The 22177-nt window shown below is 39.6% G+C and overlaps 1 protein-coding gene across 2 annotated transcripts in view; it reads right to left on the bottom strand.

The window, feature by feature from the left end:
• ITPR2 (inositol 1,4,5-trisphosphate receptor type 2) overlaps positions 1-22177 on the bottom strand; it is a 586442-nt gene that overhangs the window by 515045 nt on the left and 49220 nt on the right. For both annotated transcript variants that reach the window (XM_086401652.1, XM_086401653.1), the window contains exon 2: positions 9182-9252. In XM_086401652.1, the coding sequence (XP_086257778.1) occupies positions 9182-9252 (71 nt within the window). The remainder of the gene's footprint in view (positions 1-9181; positions 9253-22177) is intronic.

Raw genomic sequence — 22177 nt, 5'->3', positions numbered from 1 at the left:
CACTTAAGGGTTTAATAATAGGGGATTAGCTATAGAAGGTTCTTAATATGATGACTTACCACAAATACACAGAATCAACACAGCAGAAACATTCAACTGGAGAATGTTAAAGATGGTTTTCAATAAACCATGGAGTTTCTGGCTTGGAAATTCATTGCAGTTTTCTAAAACTTTGCAGTGTAGCAGCAAACTACAAAATGCTACAACCTAAAAGAACTTCACTTAATTCATGTAGAAGTTTTCATCTTCTGCTATTCACACTACAGATTTATATATTAGAACACATATTTTTAACACCAATGAACTGAAATTCAGAGGTGGAGAATATAAGGCTGTAATAATATAATAGATCTATACTTTGCTTTCTCATGAGTGAAATAATCACCTAACATCTGTGTTACATGCTGGGTACTAGTAAGACCTCAAAAAAAGCATGTGATGACAGAACTGAAATTATATTGCCTTTCAGAATTACAATTTTCTAGGACTTTACTCATCAGTTCAACAAAAATTAATTCAGCCCCAATGATACACAAAACACTGTTCTTGACCTAGGTAACTGGACAGAGCACAGTTTTTACCCTCAAACAGTTTGTAGTCTAATCACAGATCTTTCAAATAAAGAAACGAGTGCAAATTCTAAGCACACACAAGTACTGCAACTACGTGTCCTCAGGCCCACATCCACTGACAACCACAGTGGAGAGTTCCCAGCATGCGGGCAGGTTCCACGCTCAAGCGCCCGCATCGCTCCTCTTGTCCTCATGATCGCTTCCCCAACACTTGGAGAACTTGCTCAGCTAGCAAGCAGGAGCAATCCAGAAGTTTGTGTAGAAGGAATGACAGCACAATCCACAAACCCACTGAGGATAAAACTTGGCTGCAGCATTGGATAGGAGATTCTAGGCATGTTCCTTGTGGTTTCTCAAAGGGCCTCAAAGGACTGAGCTCCAGTTGCCACACTGGTGAGTCTTATGCACACTTTGCGTGCATGCTTGCTAAGTAGCTTCAGTCCTGTCCAACTGTGTGCAACTCTATGGAGTGCAGCCTGCCAGGCTCATCTGTCCACGGGATTCTCCAGGCAGGAATACTGGAGTGGGATACCATGCCCTCCTCCAGGGGATCCTCCGGACCCAGTGATCAAACTTGCATCTCTGACATCTTCTGCATTGGCAGGCAGGTTCTTTCCCATTAGACCCATCAGGAAGCCCTATGCACACTTCACCACCTTTCATTGCATTAGGCTCACTCTCCCTCACTCCCTCACACTTGCCAGGACCACTTCCCAAACTGATTCTCTCTACCCACATCTTCCAGGGTCTGATGTGACAGCAGCTCCAACCAACACAGTCCTAATCTAGCTCTCTTCAGGTGTATTCAGTCACACTGGAGTAACACATGAAAGGAGACTATCACATATATCCCTGTGATCCACTTCAGCTTCAAGATGTCAGGAGGCTGAGATTTTGAATAAATAATGTGGATGAGAGTTAAGATCGCAAAAGAGAGAATGAGAGAGAAAGAGGAAGTTTGGCAGGCTACAACAATGATCAATGCTCAAAAGATGAAACATAACAGATCCCCCATCTGGCTCCAAAATACCAGGTATGGAGCACAGGAGGAGGAAAGCAAGGGTCCAGAGATGCAAATGAAAAAGTTTCAGGAGTCTGGCTTGACTAACAGCTATATGGGAGTTGGGGAGTCCTGCTCAGGACACTTGGGCTGCAAGTGTGGCATCCAAAAACAAGGCAGGGTCTCATCACAACACACCCAAATGTACAATATTCAGATCTTCCTAGGCTGCTAAGAATGACATTGACATATAGGAGCCTAACCAGAATCCAAACATAGCAACTAGAGAAATCACTGAAGATAATCTAGCTGGCAACAGGTGAAAGAATTTTTTAAATTAAGACTGTAGAAGAAAAGATGTACAAGAATAAAATCAGAACCAATACAATATTGTAAAGTTTAAAAATAAAATAAAATTTAAAAAAAATAAAATTTTGTGTAAAAAAAAATCAATCAATCAATCACTGTGGCCAGGTGTAAAAAAAAAAAAAAAAGAATAAAATCATTCTAAGCAAATACAAAACAGCAAGAGAAGTAGGGGACAACAGAGGATGACGTGGTTGGATGGCATCATCGACTCAATGGACACAAGTTTGAGCAAGCCCTAGGAGATGGTGAAGGACAGGGAAGTCTGGCGTGCCGCAGTCCCTGAGGTCACAAAGAGACACGACTGAGCAACCGAACAATAACAAACAAATACTTTAAAGCTTCATTGTGTGGAAGAGGGATTAGATAGAATCTATGTGGCTTTTCAGGGCCAACAGATAGAATTTACAGGAGGGTATTATACAACAGACAGCAGGGTACAGTCGTTAAAAACAAGCAGCTCTAGAGTCAGATAAATTCATTTTGAGTCCCAACTCCACCACTAATAAGCTTGGGGACCTTAAAATGGTTGTATAATTTCTTTATACTTAACTCTCTCAACTGCAAAATTCAGACAGCAACAATTTCTACTTTATAGGGTTATTGAGATGACTATAAATATTAATGCACAGGAAGTCCTGAGCCCAACGTTGCATGTATTAAGCACTCGGTCGATAAATGTTAGTGATTTCAAATCTGAAATAGTTTCAGTCTTCATCCCAAAAATTACATGATCATCAACTCTGAAGGAACTCAATAAAGGAATTGTGAAACTGGTAGAAGAAGTAGATATTTATAAATTGGCTCATACCAGAGAATTACTATGTTAGACAAGACTGACACATTCAACTATATAAAACGTCAAAGCGACTACTTAGCCAGATAGCTTTTTCACCAGTGCTCTTAAGTGTATAACCTCCATGAAAGTGTTAGTCTCTCAGTCATGTCTTTGTGACCCCATGGACGGTAGCCCACCAGGATCCTCTGTCCATGGAATTCCCAGGCAAGAAGACTGGAGTGGGTTCAGTTCAGTTCAGTTGCGTCTGACTCTTTGTGATTCCATGGACTGCAGCACGCCAGGCCTCCCTGTCCATCACCAACTCCCAGAGTTTACTCAAACTCATGTTCATTGAGTCGGTGATGCCACCCAACCATCTCATCCTCTGTCATCCCCCTTCTCCTCCTGCCTTCAATCTTTCCCAGCATCAGGGTCTTTTCCAAGGAGTCAGGTCTTCGCATCAGGTGGCCAAAGTATTGGAGTTTCAACTTCAGCATCAGTCCTTCCAATGAACATTCAGGACTGATCTCCTTTAGGATGGACTGGTTGGATCTCCTTGCAGTCCAAGGGACTCTCAAGAGTCTTCTCCAACACCACAGTTCAAAAGCATCAATTCTTCTGAGCTCAGCTTTCTTTACAGTCCAACTCTCACATCCATACATGACCACTGGAAAAACCATAGCTTTGACTAGATGGACCTTTGTTGGCAAAGTAACATCTCTGCTTTTTAATATGCTGTCCAGGTTGGCCAAAACTTTTCTTCCAAGGAGTAAACATCTTTTAATTTCATGGCTGCAGTCACCATCTGCAGTGACTTAGGAGCCCAAAAAAATAAAGTCTGTCACTGTTTCCACTGTTTCCCCATCTATTTCCCATGAAGTGATGGGACCAGATGCCATGATCTTAGTTTTCTGAAGGTTGACCTTTAAGCCAACTTTTTCACTCTCCTCTTTCGCTTTCATCAAGAGGCTGTTTAGTTCTTCAGTTTCTGCCATAAGGTTAGTGTCATCTGCACATCTGAGGTTATTGATATTTCTCCCAGCAAACTTAATTCCACTGGAGTGGGTAGCCATTCCCTTCTCCAAGGGATCTTCCCAACCCAGGGATTAAACCTGGGTCTCCTGCATTGCAGGCAGACTCTTAACTATCTGGGCCACCAGGGAAGCCTACAACCTCCATGAGTAGAGCCAAAAGGTGAGAGTATTGTTGTTGCTGCTGTTTTCATTTGGTCACTAAGTCACGTCCAACCCTTTTGCGACCCCATGGACCGCAGCCCACCAGGCTCCTCTGTCCATGGGACTCTCCAGGCAAGAATACTGGAGTGGGTTACCACGCCCTCCTCCAGGGAATCTTCCCAACCCAGGGAATTGAACCCATGTCTTCTGCTTGGCAAGCAGGTTCTTTACGACTGAGCCACCAGGGAAGCCCAAAGGTCAAAGTGCCAGCCTGAAAATAGCACTCTGAGTTACATGCCCAGAAGAAACTGAGTTAAAGAAATGTCTTGTCAGTGTTCTCCCAAGTCCCTGATACTCACTACCTGCTTTCAAGTGGCATCGCACAGCAGAGAAAGTCTCTGTTTTAGTTCCTGAAGCATTCAAAATTATTGCCTCAGAATGACTTTTTTGCTTGCCGGAAGCAGCCTTTTGATAGGGCTGGTGAATTATGAAATAGTCACATGTCAAATGACCACAGAGTCACAGAGAGAGATTTCTAGAGCAAACAGCCAAAAAGCCTGTGGCCTAAGAGACAGGCCCGTCTTCTCTTCCCTCAGCCCTCCTGGGGAGTGGCCCCTGGGTTCTACTTCTGCGTTTTATCACCTTTATGGTTAAGAAAAGGGCGCACACACCTCTCTCGTTTTGATTTAGGTCTGCTTCTCCTCCTAATAGAAAATCCACACATATTAATAGGTCTTAACATTTGGAAAAATCTATACCCAACTTCTCTTGAGAATAGGGGGAGACACGCATAAAGGAATGAGGACAGGGAAAAGGAAAAGGGGAAGAATGTAAAGTCAATAGAAATACCTGCTATCATTTAGTGTGCAGGAGGATGGCTAAACTGAGGATCTTCACACTGAGACTCTGCATTCCCAATGCAGGAGGCCTGGGTTCAATCCCTGGTAAGGGAACTAGATCCCAGGCGCCGCAACTAAGAGTTCGCATGCCATAGCTAAAAGATCCCACATGCTGCAACTAACACCGGGCACAGCCAAACAACTAAGCAAATATTTCTTTAAAACTATGTATCAAAAAATAGTATTAGTGATAAATCATGTTGACAATATGTGCCCCTGATATGATGTAGGGAGAAAGGCAGTTAATAACCCTTCCCAAAACCTTAGCCCCTGTCTAAGCATGATGAAAACATCAGCCAGACCAAAATCAAGGGACATTCTACAAAATATCTGGCCAGTACTCTTCAAAAGTATCAAGGTCATAAAAAAAAAAAAAACAAGGAAAGACTGAGAAAGTGGAAGAAACCAGAGGAGACTAAACAGCCATGATGACTAATGGCACGTGGGATCCTGAACAGGATCAGGATTGCGGAAAGGATAATGGAAAACTGGTGACATTCACAGGAAGCCTGGAATTTAGTCAACAGTAATGTACAAATGGTAATTTCTTAACTGTGACAAATGTACCACAGTTATATAAGATGCTAACACAGGGGCAAGTGGGTGGAAGGGAACTCTCTATACTCCCTTTACAACTCCTCATAACTTAAATGTATTCCAAAGTTTATAGCTGATCTTTAAAAATGAAAGAATATTTGATCATGAAAAGACTTCTGCACTTACTTAAGAGAAAGCCAATGTGCTTCTGTTAGAGCTATTCTGATGGTGTGGTTACTGAAAATAGCTGTCCATCCGCCAGGTTTTAAATAACCCTTGGGAAGCTGTTTGTTTGTTAAAGCTTCATTTCCTCTGTTCATGTGAAAAGCAGAGGGAACCCGTCAAAGGAATATTGCTTGTACAGTTGTGTGTATTGGGGATAATTGTATTAACCTCTTTAAAATTTTGGTTCCTCACTAAAAACATTGGGAGACCCATATTTGATTTACTTTTTATTTATTTATCTTGGTTGTGCTGGGTGTTCATCACTGTGCATGAGCATTCTCTAGTTTCGACGAGCGGGGGCTAGTCTTCATTGCAGTACACGGGCCTCCAGGGTGGCAGCTTCTCTTGTTGTGGAGCACAGGCTCTAAGCACAAATTTTAGTGGGTACAGCATGTGGGCTCAGTAGTTGCTGCTCATGGGCTCTAGAGCATGGGCTCAGTAGTTTTGCCACAAGAGCTTAGGTCTTCCTGGGCCATGTGGAGTCTTCCCGGGCCAGGAATTGAACCCATGTCCCCTGCATTCCAGGCAGATGCTTATCTACTGTACCACCAGGGAAGACCTCAACTGACTGCTAATTGCCTAGAAGCTCTAAAATTTTATGATTCACTTGAACAAACCATACAGTAAGTATGAAAAATTAAAATTGTTTCAAATTAATTTGCAGACACCATTTGTCTGGCTGAGCCAAGAGGAAGTGAGGTGCAGCTGAACTGGGGATACACTGTTGTTTCTTCATATTATCTAAAAAGTAACAATAAGAGAGGGTGCTCTGGAAACTTGGCAAAGGGGTCTGGAAAGGCAGGGGTGGTGATCTTGGGAGGTCAATCTATGCAAAAGTGAGGGCTTTTACAGCCAAAGGGAACAGGAGGAACACATTCAGGAAGAGAAGGGTGAAACTGCAAAAGAACAAGGTATGAGAAAGGATACAGAATTGGGAAAACAAGGTCTGCCAAGCAATGTGAAGGCCAGGGAAAGCAACGCAAACCCATCTCATGGAATTCTCTGAGGCCTCGTCAGGATGGGCCTCCAAGAATGCAAGGAGAAGAGTCAGAGCTTTAAGACAAAAAGGAATCTTTACTCTTCAATAGCAAGATACCCTCCTTCTTCAATGATGAGTGGAGACAAATGACTTAGTCTTACACAAGAGGTAGAAAATGAGAGCAAACCAGCAACGACAATGACCTAATGTATTAGATTACAGGAAAAGCCAGCCTTCCAGGGGCGGACGGAGCACCTGCATGATTCATACTTTGAACCAATGCCCGCTGAATCATATAACACCAAGTATCTGTGTATAATTACCTCCTGGGCACAGAGGTGTTACTGCACAGTTCCCTCAGACACACTGAAATATTTAAAGGAAAAAGACAGCCACAAACCCTGAAGATTTATCTTTGACAGATTAACTTTCCCTGACTGACAGAGGAATAAGGCTACACAAACTCATGAATATGAAGCATGAAGCACGCCTGGGAACCAAGTTGTATCACACAATCCCAGGGAAACTGTGGGTCTCTCACCCATAAACATCTAATGGCTATTTTTTTCTGATATCTACTATGAACAAAGTTCTATGCCTGGGAAACACAAAAAGAAAAAAAGAAAAGCCTGCCCTTGAAGAGGTTATAATGTAAGAGAAGAGCCAATTATGTTTAAAGGAAATACATTATGTCTTTCTATCATAAGTTAGCTACCATTTGTATAATGACTTATAACACTTTTACATTTATTCTCTGGAAAGAATCCAAGCCACACAGAGCCTTGTGTGGCAAGATTATTCTTGTTTTTATCCACCCCTGGTCCCACCAGGCAATGACAGATGTCCTCGGAGACACTAAGTGGTTGGGTGACCTACTTAAGATGACAGTCGGCGAGAAATGCGGTCAAACCCAGACTCCACGCTTTTTTCTGCTACAAATACAGATCTGTTGTCCCAGTTTGCTTTTAAAACTTTTTATCTTCCACATCTTACAGTTCACAAAAGAGAGTCTGTGGATCTGAATTTGTTTATCATCCCTTCTCTGAATTCAACATATCTCTTCCACCTGAGAAACAGTGGCTTTCTACAACTTAGGAAAGTTCTCACCCATATCTCTTTACATGTTGCCTCATTCTCACGCGCTCTGGCCTCTCCTTCTAGAATCTGATTAGATGCTGCTAGACCCTCTCGGTTCCTCCTCAACACTGGCTTTTCATGACTTGTTCACACTTTCCTCTACCCTGCATTCTGGGTAATCTCCCCAGCTCTCTCTTCCATACCACGGTCTCCTCATCTCCTCATATAATATGCTAGCTCACACTTTCTAGAACCTGTATGTTCTTTTTCACAGTGTCCGTTCTTCCATCAGGCTCCTCTAGCCTCTTCTGCCTCTGAAATCATTTCCACACACTTAGTGCACAGTCTCTGGCAAGCTGTCCTGGAGCACTCTGTGTCTGGTTTGTCACAACCGCTGACTCTCCTTCAAGCAGTTCAATAGTGAGTCCCTCCTCCATGGGGACTGTGTGTCGTGAGAAGACCTTACGTGCCCAGGGCTGGGGGAGTGTCCCCACTCAGCACAGCTCCGGGTGCACTGATGGGTGGTTATCACTCCCACAGTCTGCTTTCACGCTAATTTCCCGACATGGGGAGACATGTGGATCACGTATTCAAAGTGACTGATGTCACTCAAACCACATTTACTGTGCTCATCACTCTCTGAGATGAAAATGCAATATTCCTGCAAATCCTTATAATAAAAATGGTGTAAAAAAGTTACAGAACATGAAGCATGGGAAACACTCACCAGATGTGAAAGCTCCCTCCTCCCCCATGCACACGGACAGCATCCTGACCTGGGTCTGGGGCTCCAGCGAACCCCTCTGACTCTCTGTCCAGATCAGGCTCCCTTATTAAAGCTTTGTTTCACCAATGTGAGGAGGAATACTGACACAGTGTGTTCAAAATGAATGCTGCTTTTAAGTTGTTATCATTATATTTTTATTATAAGTATACACTATAAAGTATTAATTTGATTTGCACAAGCTCTTAATGACTGGCCTTAGTAGTCTATGACTCTCTACAAGTCCCATTAATCCTTCTCTTGTAACAGTCATAATCAGTTTGCTACTATGAACAACTTCTCAGTTGATAGTATGACACTACCTCTAAAATTATACCTAGAAGGGAGTTCTAAGACAGTTGTTAGTTATTATGTAGCATCCAAAGTGACCTTTTAAAAGTGAAACTAACACATCAGTGTCACCATGCTGGAGATTTTACAAAGATAAATTAAAGAGCTGATAAGGAAACGCTAATATTTATGGTGTAACTGTCACGGAAATATATAAATACATATCATTCAGCTATATTTATCGGTTTGAAAAGTGGCCTCTCACGGTTATTTAATTATTACCAAGATTTCCTTTCAACATACAGACTACTCTCCAGCAAAACAAAACTTGAAGCTATTCTTTCAGATCAGTCCTTCAATGTTTCAAGGAAGAAAAACAATGGGGAACTTTTGAAAGAATTTTCAGCAGATATATTTCTATTTGAAAGTTTTACATTGAATAAATTTCTAATATTACTTCTTTTAAGACACAAAAATACCCCCACTTAGGTCATATAATATAAAGTATTTCTTTCCTACCTCGGAACTTCTTGGGAGGGTTGGCAAGGTCCCCTGCTTCTGGGTGCACCACACATCGGTCATCCACCAGTCTGGAAGGAAAAGAACATTCACACTGTTGACATCGTCGTGTTCATAGAGCACAATATGCACATGGAGACTGCATCAATATTTACAAAAAGTTTTAATACCACTCTTCATTCAGAGATGTTTGAATAGTCATGGATTTGTAAAAAGATCTGGTTATACAGGCATGAATTAAAGCAGGGTTTACAAAACTCAAAACTGAAAAACTGTTAAGTGGTGGACTTCCCAGGTGGCGCTAGGGGTAAAGAATCCGTCTGCCAATGCAGGAGACGTAAGAGATGAGGGTTCAATTGCTAGGTAGAGAAGATCCCCTGGAGTAGGAAATAGCAACCCACTCCAGTATTCTTGTCTGGAAAAACTCCATGGACAGAAGACCCTGGTGGGTTACAGTCCATGGGGCTGCAAAGAGTTGGACATGGCTAAGCACCAAGCAGCGGCAGCGGCAGCAGCAGCAGGAAACGTTAGAGAAATCACAATACTGACAAACCATGAAACTGCAGAGCCATTTACAATTCTAGTTTTTTAAAGGCAGTGGTGGGGGAAACATTTATAATAGTGGTGAAAATAAGTGGGAACAAATCAATAAGATATTGTATATATTTAAACACACACACACCCTCCTCTACAGAGACACATATGAGGCCTGGAACACAGACACTAAAACATTAACAGGGATTAGACTGCCCACGTTTTTATGATCCAGTGTGAATGCAAGCATGTTTTGTTTTATTTTTATAAGGAATGGGTAAGCTTATGAGATCAGGCTCACAGAGTGACGACACAACAGAATAAAAAGCGCTCATCCTGTGTTCAACTATGGCTCAGCCACTTCTCAGCCAGGTGGGGGTTTGGACCTCCTTCGCTACATCTGCAAACACAGATAAGAGTACCCACCTTGTGGTATTGTCAGGAGGACTGACTAACTTCATAGCTGTAACGTACCTAGCACAGTTTCTAGCATAGAGTAGGCCCTTAAATACTAAGTGTTTAAGATAATAACATTAGGGACTTCACCTGCCTTTTTCCTATCTTCCTCGAAAAGGATGCCTGACACTTAGTGATGAGCACTCAACAAATGTACTCAAATGAACAGAGTACCTTTCTAGTTACAAAAACTTGCCCCTCTTAAAATATCCATGAAAAGCCAATTTCAAGGACAATTCCCAGAAAAGCTGAATCTCTGATGTGAGAGCCAGGAGACATGAATCTCTTGTGTTAGGGTAATATCTAACTACCAAAAGACTCACTGATAGTCATTTTCTCCATGGACTAAGTAATGAGAGCCATTAGGGTTTTCTCCAGAATATTGTGAGAATGCACATGAATTAGTGCAAATTTATGAGCTCATTTGAAGAACGATGCCCCAGTCGCAACTTTGTTAAAAAGCACACATTAACCCCAGCACAAAAGTAAACCCCACTCACTAGTATGCATCAACCCCAGCATAAAGTAACCCCAATTCGTGATCAACAGTCCCCTTGAACTAGAATAATTAATCAAATCAAAATGAAACTTTTGGTTCCTGGTTTATCTGTTTACAAAAGCAGACACTTCCTAAATCACTGGATTTCTCTATAAGATCTAATTTCCACCAAACAAAATAATAATTTGATCAAGCATATAGTTCTTTGTTTGATTTTTTTTTAGTACACTTCATTCAAACTGGTTTGCTAAAATGTGGTTTTACAAGAGCTGCCAAGCATGCAAGAAATTCCTTTTAAGAGTCTTCAGAATTGTTTTCTTAGAAACAGGAAGTCACAATGGGTCAAGAGAAAGCAAACCCAAACCTCCACAAAATCCAACTTCAGGCTGTAACACTGAATGTGAAAGGCTCAGAGTCCTAAGGATGTCACAATATAATATTTAAATCTAAAAAAGTGCTGTGAGGGAAACTTCAGCTTTTCTAACTAGTTAAGTTGTGGGGGAAGGAGAGGGTAGGATGAATTGGGAGAGGAGCACTGACATGTATACACCACCATGTGTAAAATAGAGAGCCAGCGGGAAGCAGCTTTAGAGCACAGGGAGCTCAGCTCAGGGCTCTGTGATGACTGGGGCGGGGAGCGGGGGTGGATGTGAGATGGGGGGAGGCGTGGGAGGGAAGCTGAAGAGAGAGGGGTTATCTGTATACTTATACCTGATTCACGTTGATATACAGTGGAAATCAACATAACAACATAACAATTATCTTCCAATTAAAAAAAAAGATGAGTTAAGAATTCAAGGCATAATAATAAAAAAAAAGCACATAATCTAATTTAGAGACTTCATGGCAAACAGAAGGGAAAAAGCGGACACATTTTATTTTCTTGGGCTCCAAAATCACTGCAGATGGTGACTGCAGTCATGAAATTAAAATATGCTTGCTCCTTGGAAGGAAAGCTATGACAATCAAGATAGCACATTAAAAAACAGAGACATCACTTTGCTGACAAAGGTCCGTATAGTCAAAGCTATGGTGTTTCCAGTAGTTATGTACAGATGTGAGAGTTAGACCATAAAGAAGACTGAGGGCCAAAGAATTGATGCTTTCAAATTTGGAGAAGACTCTTGAGGGTCCCTTGGACTGCAGGGAGATCAAACCAGTCAATCCTAAAGGAAATCAACCCTGAATATTCATTGGAAGGACTGAAGCTCAAGCTCTACTCTGGCCACCTGATGAGAACATCCAACTCACTGGAAAAGACCCTGATGCTGAGAAAGACTGAAGGCAAAAGGAGAAGGGGACAGCAGAGGATGATGGCACTGGAGAGGAGACAGTTGGATGACATCACTGACTCAATGGACATGAATGTTAACAAGTCCAGGAGATGGTGGAGGACAGGAGAAGCCTGGGTTCTCAAAGACTCAGACATGACTTAGCAACTGAACAACAACTCATCTGGAGCACAAAAAATTTGTATTAAAAGTGGCATTGATATTTTACTTATTCTTTGTGTCTGCCATTCCCACAGAAATATAGGCTCCCCTAGAATCGCCCAAGGAGTCTCCACCTGCGTGGTGGCTTGCCACCAAGAGGAATGGGAAAAAACTAAAGCCATCAGTCAGGTCACAGTATATTTACGTAAATATTTATGCCTATCCTCAATCATCTGATAGCCCAGATAAAAACATTAGTAGTTAAGAGTGACTTCAGTTCTAGGAATTTGTCCTATTCCTTACAAACTAAAGTCTGTGAAAATTACAAAGACAGTCATCTCATCATACAGACTGAATGAACTGGAACTGAGTTTGGAGAGAATGGAAGAAAGGGAAGGTTACAATGAAATGGGTGGATAAAGAAGCAAGTGTGAATTTTATAATAGTGTGAAACAAGTGTGAATTTTACAACAGTGTGAATGTTATAAAAACATATATGATCACAGATGTTAACTGTTAAAGATGACTTTACTGAATAACTTCTACAATATCTCCAAGAGCCTCTTCTTCACCACTTACCATCTTCCTGCTCTGTTTTATAGGTCTTTTTCCCATCATAGTACTTACATTTTCTAACTACTTGCTTATTAGTCTGGTCTTTCAATAAATTGTAACTCCATGAAGTCAGAAAGTGAATCCATCTAGTTTACCATTATATCCTTGGCACCCATTAGAATGAGTTATAGTGGCCACTAAGTAAATATTTGTTAAATAAATAAATGAATCAATGAAAAACAATAAGACTGGCTTTCCCAAATAACTTTCCCTTTTTGGTCTCAGTTCTTTCTTTTGGACTAAGTTTTCTTTTTCTAGGAGTCTATTTCTCTCTAGTTCTCCCTCATATGGATATTTACCAAGGAGCTCAACATCCTTTCATGCATCCAAGTGTTAACACCCCTCTAAATGTGATCCCAGAGACTATTCACACGAATCCAGGTGCATCTCCAACAAGTGCAGGGGTCAGGGGTCTCTCACCTCCTTCCTTATGACACTAAGGTTACAGTTATGCTACCTAAGATTACATCAGCTTCCATGGAAGTCAAGCCCACTTCTGACACTATTCATTATAGCTGAACAATTTCAGGTTTTTTCGCGTGTACTACTGATAAACCAGGCTTTCCCATCCACCACTGGAGCAGTTAACTTTTATAACTTACAAATAAGGATTTACAATTGAATAGGTACAAATATAAAGATCAACCTTTGGCCAATGAGCAGAAAATCATCTGAAAGCCATCTATACCCTCCTGAAGTCATTTAAATACCTTCTCATGATTACTTCCCATTTTTCTCACTCATAAACAGTGTTTCCCAAATCTGGCTCATTGGCTGAATCATATATACATGAGGTAATAATAATAATACCTTTCTTTGGTCCCTATCTAGCAAACAAAAATTTCTGAGGATACAGTCTAAGAATCTGTATTTTTTAAACAGTCTCCAATCTTTCTTGAATGGATTAGTAGCATCTATACTCCCACAGTACCTGAGGCTGTCCTCTATAAGAGAACTTCTCACACTCCATCAAGCTTTCTTTTACATGCATATTTTACTAGCACTACAAATTATAAGTTCCAGGAGAGTCAGCACATTTCTGCTCTGCATACATGCATGCATGCTAAGTCATTTCAGTCATGTCCAACTCTTTGCAACCCTATAGACTGTAGTCTGCCAGGCTCCTCTGTCCATGGGATTCTCCAGGCAAGAACACTGGTGTGGTTGCCACGTCCTCCTCCAGAGGATCTTCTGACCCAAGGATCGAACCCACGTCTCTTATGTCTCCCTCACTGGCAGGTGGGTTCTTCACCACTAGTATCACTGGGGAAGCTCTCACCATAATATGCCCAAATCTAAACGTTAGGCCTCAAACATGCAAGATGTTAAGTATTGACTGAGTGAATGACTGCGTCACTTTTTGAACAACTGAGTAAATCAATGTTATTTTTGGTATTAATAGATTACAAAATCAATAAAAATAACTGGAACTAACAAATGGCTAACTAATAGTAGATGGAAGAAAGGGTGACATATCTCAGAAAGTTATCAAAAATGTCAAATCCTGATAAGGACCAAGACAGCCTGCTCTAAATAAAAATATCTTATATAGAACCTTTCAACTTCAATCTGTCAGTACACTTTTTAAAGGGATGTATTAATCTCCCCGTTTGAACCAGCAAGTAGGCCAAATGGGCAATTATAGCCACAGCCAAAAATTCTCAATCTGTCACTGAAACTCAGCTAACATAAAACCTGTTATCCTTCATACCTATCTTCTCTTCATAAGGTCATAACTGTAAATTGTTTACTGTAATTAATAAGAAAAATTTCATTCAACAATTAGACCTTCCAAGATATCTATAAGGAGATTTCATTAGCTACTTTGAATGATTTTATACATAAATATGAATGAAAAATATACATGAATCAAATTTAACTGGACAGATATGCCCCCTAGAGAAATCTTGCAAATTTTGTGCATCTGAAGACATGTGTTGACACAGTTTTTGAGGCAACACTTCATGATAGCAAACACTGGAAAAACTCAAATGTCCATCAGTAATAGTAATGTGAATAAATATACCATGACAAGTGTGTAATTTCAAGCAAAAGAGAACTATTTGAAAAGGTGAATAAACTGCAGCTGCATGCAATAACACTCAAATACATGAAATTGAGCTAAAAACAAGTAAGTCTCAAAAGTTACATAATTCCATTTATATAGAAGGCATAGGTAGGCAAAATTAAACAGCATATATTTTAGGAATACACATGGAGTGTAAATAAATTATTGTATAAAAATACATGGCTCTCCAATTTTTAAGTAGACTTCCAAAAAAAAGCAAATTACTCTGTCAGTCTCCAGTCCCTTATTATTCCACCAATTGTAAAGAAACTGCCACAAAATAAGTAAAATATAATATGTTAGTCATATTTTTTCCTCATGAAGCCATAACTGATATTTCTACCTTTGAAATATCATACTTTTTAAAATAAGTGTGTTATCTTCCTGATATTTGCCTACCACACATATGCAATCCTTGTGCAATTAAGTGATATAGTTTATTTCTAATACAATGGTTTTGAAGCACATTTAAATAAAATGAATTTGAGGGGAGAGAGAAGAAGGGGAATCCACAGTAGGTGTCATTAAAAACTATTAGTAAGAAAGAGAGCTAATATTGTGACCAGGTTCACAAATATGATGGAATTACCTTTACAGAACTCTCAGGACTCTGTAACAAACCATTTCACCCTTAACTGGGAGTTAAGAGTTTTACCCTGATGGCCATATGAATTTCTCCTCTAGCTGCAATTTTCTGACTTTTAGCAAAACTGCCCCTCCACCCACACAACCCCGCCACCCGCCATCAGTCACCCCTGGCACATCACCCTACCTTACTGTCACTTAGAAGTAGTAGTAGAGGAGAAAAAACACATGTTGAGCTCAAATCCTTGGTCTGCCACTTTACAACCAGCTGTGTTTATGCTAGCCACTTAACCTCTCTCTGCCTCATTTTCTAAATGGGGCAGCTGTGATCTCACAAATTCCTTCTATTTCTGTGGTTTCTCATTTCTCTGATTCTATTTTGTAATCAAAGTTCGCTTTGGTATCACCTTTCAGTAGCAAATTCTGGTTTTATTTTTTTTAATATAGATTTATTTATTTTAATTGGAGGCTAATTACAATATTGTATTGGTTAAAATATTGTATATATTGTAGTGTGAAAGTTTAACTGTTCAGAATAAATTGCTTGAAGTTTATTTATTATTTTATCATACCAAGCAAAGTACTAGTGTGTGATCTTTGTTCCATTCATTCACCACAGTCTTAGAATGCAGTGTTTTAGCATCTTAAGCTCTTGCCATTTAGTAACAGGAACATTTTTTTTACTGACCAATACTCAAGTTGCCTAAGTAAAAAGCCAACCTCCAGGCCTGTAGAGCCAACTCAATTCACTGGAAAAGATCCTAATGCTGGGAAAGATTGAGACAGGAGAAGAAGGGGCAACAAAGGAGGAGATGGTTGGATGGCATCACCGACTCAATGGACATGAGTTTGAACAAACTCTGGGAGATGGAGAAGGACAGGGAAGCCTGGCGTGCTGCAGTCTGTGGCATCACAAAGAATCGGATGTGACTTAGCAACTGAACAGCAACAAGGCCTATAGATTCTTGTTTGTAAGCCAACTAATCTGTCTCATAATTCAGAGTAACTTAACATGAAATACTAGGTTCTACAAATGTCCAGTTCCATACCTTAGATCTGATAAGTCCTGTGCATACACCCCTGTATAACGCCATAAACAATTCTAATCACACAAAAAGGGAAGTAATTTCATTACTAAACTTTCTGCCAAAGAGTGTTCTAACTTGTAAATGTAAAACAGATGCAACATAGAAAATTCACTCATGACCTGGACTCATATTTTGCCTACGTTGACAAGTAGAATTAAATTCCCTTTTGCCATTGGAAATGTGAGATTTTTAAAAGTTAAATCAATTAAGTTGAACATTATTTTCTCTTATTAGGTTTCCTATTTCAATAATATATTTTTACTAACACAAATACTTTTAAGTTTAAACATTAAAAGTATATTTAATTCCACATGTAAGTTTTTCAAGCTGCTAATATTTCTAAAATTGGTTCCTTCCAAAGTTGAAGTTGTGCTTGCTCTTACGTATTTCAAATGTTTCCAGTTGTTCTTCCATGAAAGATAAAACTAATCTAAACCACATATAAATTATAGCATAAACACTAAATTATCAAACAATACTACATAGAAATCCCAAAAAATACTGAGTGAATCTTTATGCTTAAATTTTTTGATCTGCACTATCATCTATGCCAAATGACTTAAAGACCTTTAAACAAAATGCATATCCTGAGGACTACACAGGCAATGCTGTTGCTCACACATTAACATTTTTAGAAATCACTGCAAGAAGCCATCATTTAGTGAAACAATTATATTCAGAGTATGGATGTTGGAAGAACTGGTGGGAAAAAACTAAAAGAATTACACATTGCCTCTCAAAGAGAAACATGTATTACCTAACCATGACTTCAGAAAGGATTTGCCTGTATATGCAGAGTACATCATGAGAAACGCTGGACTGGAAGAAACACAAGCTGGAATCAAGATTGCTGGGAGAAATATCAATCACCTCAGATATACAGATGACACCACCCTTATGGCAGAAAGTGAAGAGGAACTAAAAAGCCTCTTGATGAAAGTGAAAGTGGAGAGTGAAAAAGTTGGCTTAAAGCTCAGCATTCAGAAAACGAAGATCGTGGCATCTGGTCCCACCACTTCATGGGAAATAGATGGGGAAACAGTGCCAGACTTTATTTTTCTGGGCTCCAAAATCACTGCAGATGGTGACTGCAGCCATGAAATTAAAAGACGCTTACTCCTTGGAAGGAAAGTTATGACCAACCTAGATAGCATATTCAAAAGCAGAGACATTACTTTGCCAACAAAGGTTCGTCTAGTCAAGGCTATGGTTTTTCCTGTGGCCAAGTATGGATGTGAGAGTTGGACTGTGAAGAAGGCTGAGTGCCAAAGAATTGATGCTGTTGAACTGTGGTGTTGGAGAAGACTCTTGAGAGTCCCTTGGACTGCAAGGAGATCCAACCAGTCCATTCTAAAGGAGATCAGCCCTGGGATTTCTTTGGAAGGAATGATGCTAAAGCTGAAACTCCAGTACTTTGGCCACCTCATGTGAAGAGTTGACTCACTGGAAAAGACTCTGATGCTGGGAGGGATTGGGGGCAAGAGGAGAAGGGGACGACAGAGGATGAGATGGCTGGATGGCATCACTGACTCGATGGACATGAGTCTGAGTGAACTCCAGGAGTTGGTGATGGACAGGGAGGCCTGGCGTGCTGCGATTCATGGGGTCGCAAAGAGTTGGACACGACTGAGCGACTGATCTGATCTGATCTGAAAGCTTAAAGTCTTAATCTAGCCAAAGAAAGCAATCATTTTCTTCTCAGATTTTCCTCCTCCATCTAATAACTTTCTTTCCTTGATCCTCTCTATGCTGTCTGCTCAACGTCTTTGAACCCAATACTATTGCAAGCCAGTGTAGGCAGCATTTTATTCTAGCTTGCCCATTACTGTTTTCATGAAAGTCAAAGCATTTACAAAGTGTCTTTCTCAGGATATAAATGGTCATCGATATCAGTTGAGATCAATTATTTAATGATGGTTAAGGTTACCTTAACTATTACCAGTTCTCAGTCATCTGCAGAGAGCTAGAAAATCTTTGGCACTGGTAAAAGTGACAGACTGGGCAAAGTTCAGGTCCAGAACTTTGTTAATACTAATACCAGATTGTCATGCCTATCTGAGTTTTTGCCACCTGTTTGGCACCATCTTAAAGGTGCTACCAGTAAAAAGGCTATAAAATGGGAAATTCATCTAATAACACTCTCTTATTCCAAGAACAGACACCTCCCCTGCCCCAGGTTTCTGCCTGGTTTAGGTCACTCACTCACCCTTTCACATAGTTGTTTACTATTTTCTGTCCAGAACTATAGCAATTATACTGTAGATTGTACTCAAGAAATATGAGTTCGAATATTTCCAAAGTTTCTACTGCAGCAAGCTGCTATTGCATCAGCAAAAACAACAACAAACATACACTTTAATTACCAACTTAAACTATAACTAACATTTACTTTCAGTTCAGTTCAGTTGCTCAGTCATGTCCAACTCTTTGTGACCTGATGAACCACAGTACACCCAGCCTCCCTGTCCATCACCAACTCCTAGAGTCCACCCAAACCCATGTTCATTGAGTCGGTGATGCCATTCAACCATCTTATCCTCTGTTGTCCCCTTCTCCTCCTGCCCTCAATCTTTCCCAGCATCAGGGTCTTTTCCAAGGAGTGAGCTCTTCACATCAGGTGGCCAAAATATTGGAGTTTCAGCTTCAACATCAGTCCTTCCAATGAATACCCAGGACTGATGTCCTTTAGGATGGACTGGTTGGATCTCCTTGCAGTCCAAGGGACTCTCAAGAGTCTTCTCCAACACCACAGTTCAAAAGCATCAACTCTTCAGCGCTCAGCCTTCTTCATAGTCCAACTCTCACATCCATACATGACTATTGGAAAAACCATAGCCTTGACTAAACGGACCTTTGTTGACAAAGTAATGTCTCTGCTTTTTAATATGCTGTTTAGATTGGTTATAACTTTCCTTCCAAGGAGTAAGTGTCTTTTAATTTCATGGCTGCAATCACCATCTGCAGTGATTTGGGAGCCCAGAAAAATAAAGTCAGCCACTGTTTCCGCATCTATTTGCCATGAAGTGATGGGATCGGATGCCATGACCTTAGTTTTCTGAATGTTGAGCTTTAAGCCAACTTTTTCACTCTCCTCTTTCACTTTCATCAAGAGGCTCTTTAGTTCTTCTTCACTTTCTGCCATAAGGGTGGTGTCATCTGCATATCTGAGGTAATTGATATTTCTACCAGCAATCTTGATTCCAGCTTGTGCTTCCTCCAGCCCAGCATTTCTCATGATGTACTCTGCATGTAAGTTAAATAAGCAGGGTGATAATATACAGCCTTGATGTACTCCTTTTCCTATTTGGAACCAGTCTGTTGTTCTGTGTCCAGTTCTAACTGTTGCTTCCTGACCTGCATACAGGTTTCTCAAGAGGCAGGTCAGGTGGTCTGGTATTCCCATCTCTTTCAGAATTTTCCACAGTTTATTGTGATCCACCCAGTCAAAGGCTTTGGCATAGTCAATAAAGCATAAATAGATGTTTTTCTGGAACTCTTGCTTTTTCAATGATCAAGCTGATATTGGCAATTTAATTACCAACTTAAACTATAACTATTATAAATATTTATAGACATTAAAGATACTTTTCTTAAATGAAAAAAGAGAAAGAGCCCATCAAAAATGGCCGGACAGACTTGACAAAAATTTCCAGAAACAAAAAATAATTGTTAAACTAAGTAGGTAGGTTTAATATAGAAAATCAAACACAACTAATTAAGAACCTAGAAGACAGATCTTAAGAAATCGCTCAAAATGAAACAGAGGACAGGAAAGAGAAAAAATATGAAATAGGGGTTAAGAAACACCAGGCCTTCCCTGGTGGCTTACACATTAAAGAATCCTCCTGAAATGCAAGAGACCTGGGTCCGGTCCCTGGCTCAGAAAGATCCCCTGAAGAAAGGATTGGCAACTCACTCCAGTATTCTTGCCTGGAAAACCCCATTGACAGAGGAGCCTGGGGGCTACAGTCCATGGGGTCACAAAGAGTCAGACACAACTGAATGACTAACACCCAAGAAACACAAGGGATGGAATGAGAAAGTATCAATGTATTACATTTAGCATCCTTGGAATAATAGACAAATGGAAGAGAGGCAATATTTGAAGAGATAATGGTTGAGAATTTCCTAAACTAATGAAAGGTATGAATCCACAAATACAGAAAACACAACCCACTGGGCTGCTAGCGTCTCAGAGTCAATACAAGCCAGAAGATTTTGGAATCACTTCTTTGAATGTAATCATCTAGTTGAAACTGTGTGCCCAGCAAAAGTAACTTTTAAGAACAGGGTAATATCAAAGTATTTTTAGATAGATAAAAACTAAAATTTACCACTAACAGATTTTCACTAAAAAACTTTCCAGGATATACTTCAGGTAGAAGGAAAATTATCTTAGTACAAAAATATCAGTTCTAAGAAGACATTGGAAGGAAAAAACTAACATGTGAATAAATGTAAATAAAATTTTTAGTATAAGAGAATAATAATGACTAACATGATTTTTTTAAAAGTACAACATTACATATCAGATATCTGCATATAAGTAAAAAGAGAGTGACCATGGTTCTAAATTGTACAGGAATTAGCTAAATATCAATTAACTTTCTACTTTACTGAGTGTGCATAGCATAATTTTTAAAATACTGAAACAGAACTAGTATTAATATGTAAATACAGAGCCAACAGAGAAGGATGAACAGAACAAAAAGAAAAATAAGCAAAAATTCAATTGATCCAAAAAAGAATTAAGAGAGAAGAAAAATTTGGGAAAATCATGATTAACATAAGGCACAAAGTAAGAAGGTAGAAATGAGTCAATATTAATCATAATAAATTTAATTTTTAACATACCACTTCAAAGACAGACTAAAAAAAAAAAAGATGTCCAGACTGAATGAAAAAATCCAACCATATGTTATTTACTAGAATTATACCTAGAACATAAGGACAGAGAAAAGCACATTAAAGAAATACTGATCAAAAAAAAGCTACGGTAGAAAAATAGACTTCAGAATTTTTTTAAAAAAGCATTATTCAAAACAAATAAGGTGATTAAATAACAAGAAGTGTTTCAGTTCTCTAAGAATACATAACAATTCTAAATTTTAATGTAACAGCCTCAAATTATGCAAAAAAAATTTTAGAACTACAAGGAGAAATTAACAAAGATATTATCACAGTGGGAGATTTCAACATATTTCTCAATTACTGATAGGGCAAGCAGACAAAATATAGCAAGGTTATATGCTTTAAAACCCATAATTAGCAAGCCTGATCTAACGGCCATATGTAAAATATGCAACTTCTCATAGAAATATATAAAACAACAAGTGAAGAAAATATTTTCTTTTTGAGAGTATATAGAACATTAATATTCCAGGTCTCTCAAATTTACTGATTTACTTCATATGCTGTCTTTTCCCTTCCATCCTCCTAGTATTCCCACCAATAAATAAAATCCACACGGGGACAGTTGAGAATAAGAAGTATAACAGAAATTATGAGCACAGGGCAAAAATGATTGTTAACCAATTAGCATTAATAATGTTACACATAGTGTAATGATCAAGATTTGCAACTCTGGTGTCATCAGACTGCTTGGATTCAAATTCTGACCTTGCCACTTACTGGCTGTGTGACACTAGGAAAGTTATTTAACTTCTTTGAGTTTCAGTTTCCTCATCTGTAAAACGAAGGATTAATAACAAGAACCTA

The sequence above is a fragment of the Bos grunniens genome, chromosome 5 (assembly GCF_055505025.1).
Source record: "Bos grunniens cultivar Pamir isolate PY7600 chromosome 5, Bosgru_T2T1.0, whole genome shotgun sequence".
NCBI classification, from domain to species: domain Eukaryota; kingdom Metazoa; phylum Chordata; class Mammalia; order Artiodactyla; family Bovidae; genus Bos; species Bos grunniens.
Note: the sequence above shows the minus strand (reverse complement) of the source record. Positions and strands in the feature narration are given on the sequence as shown.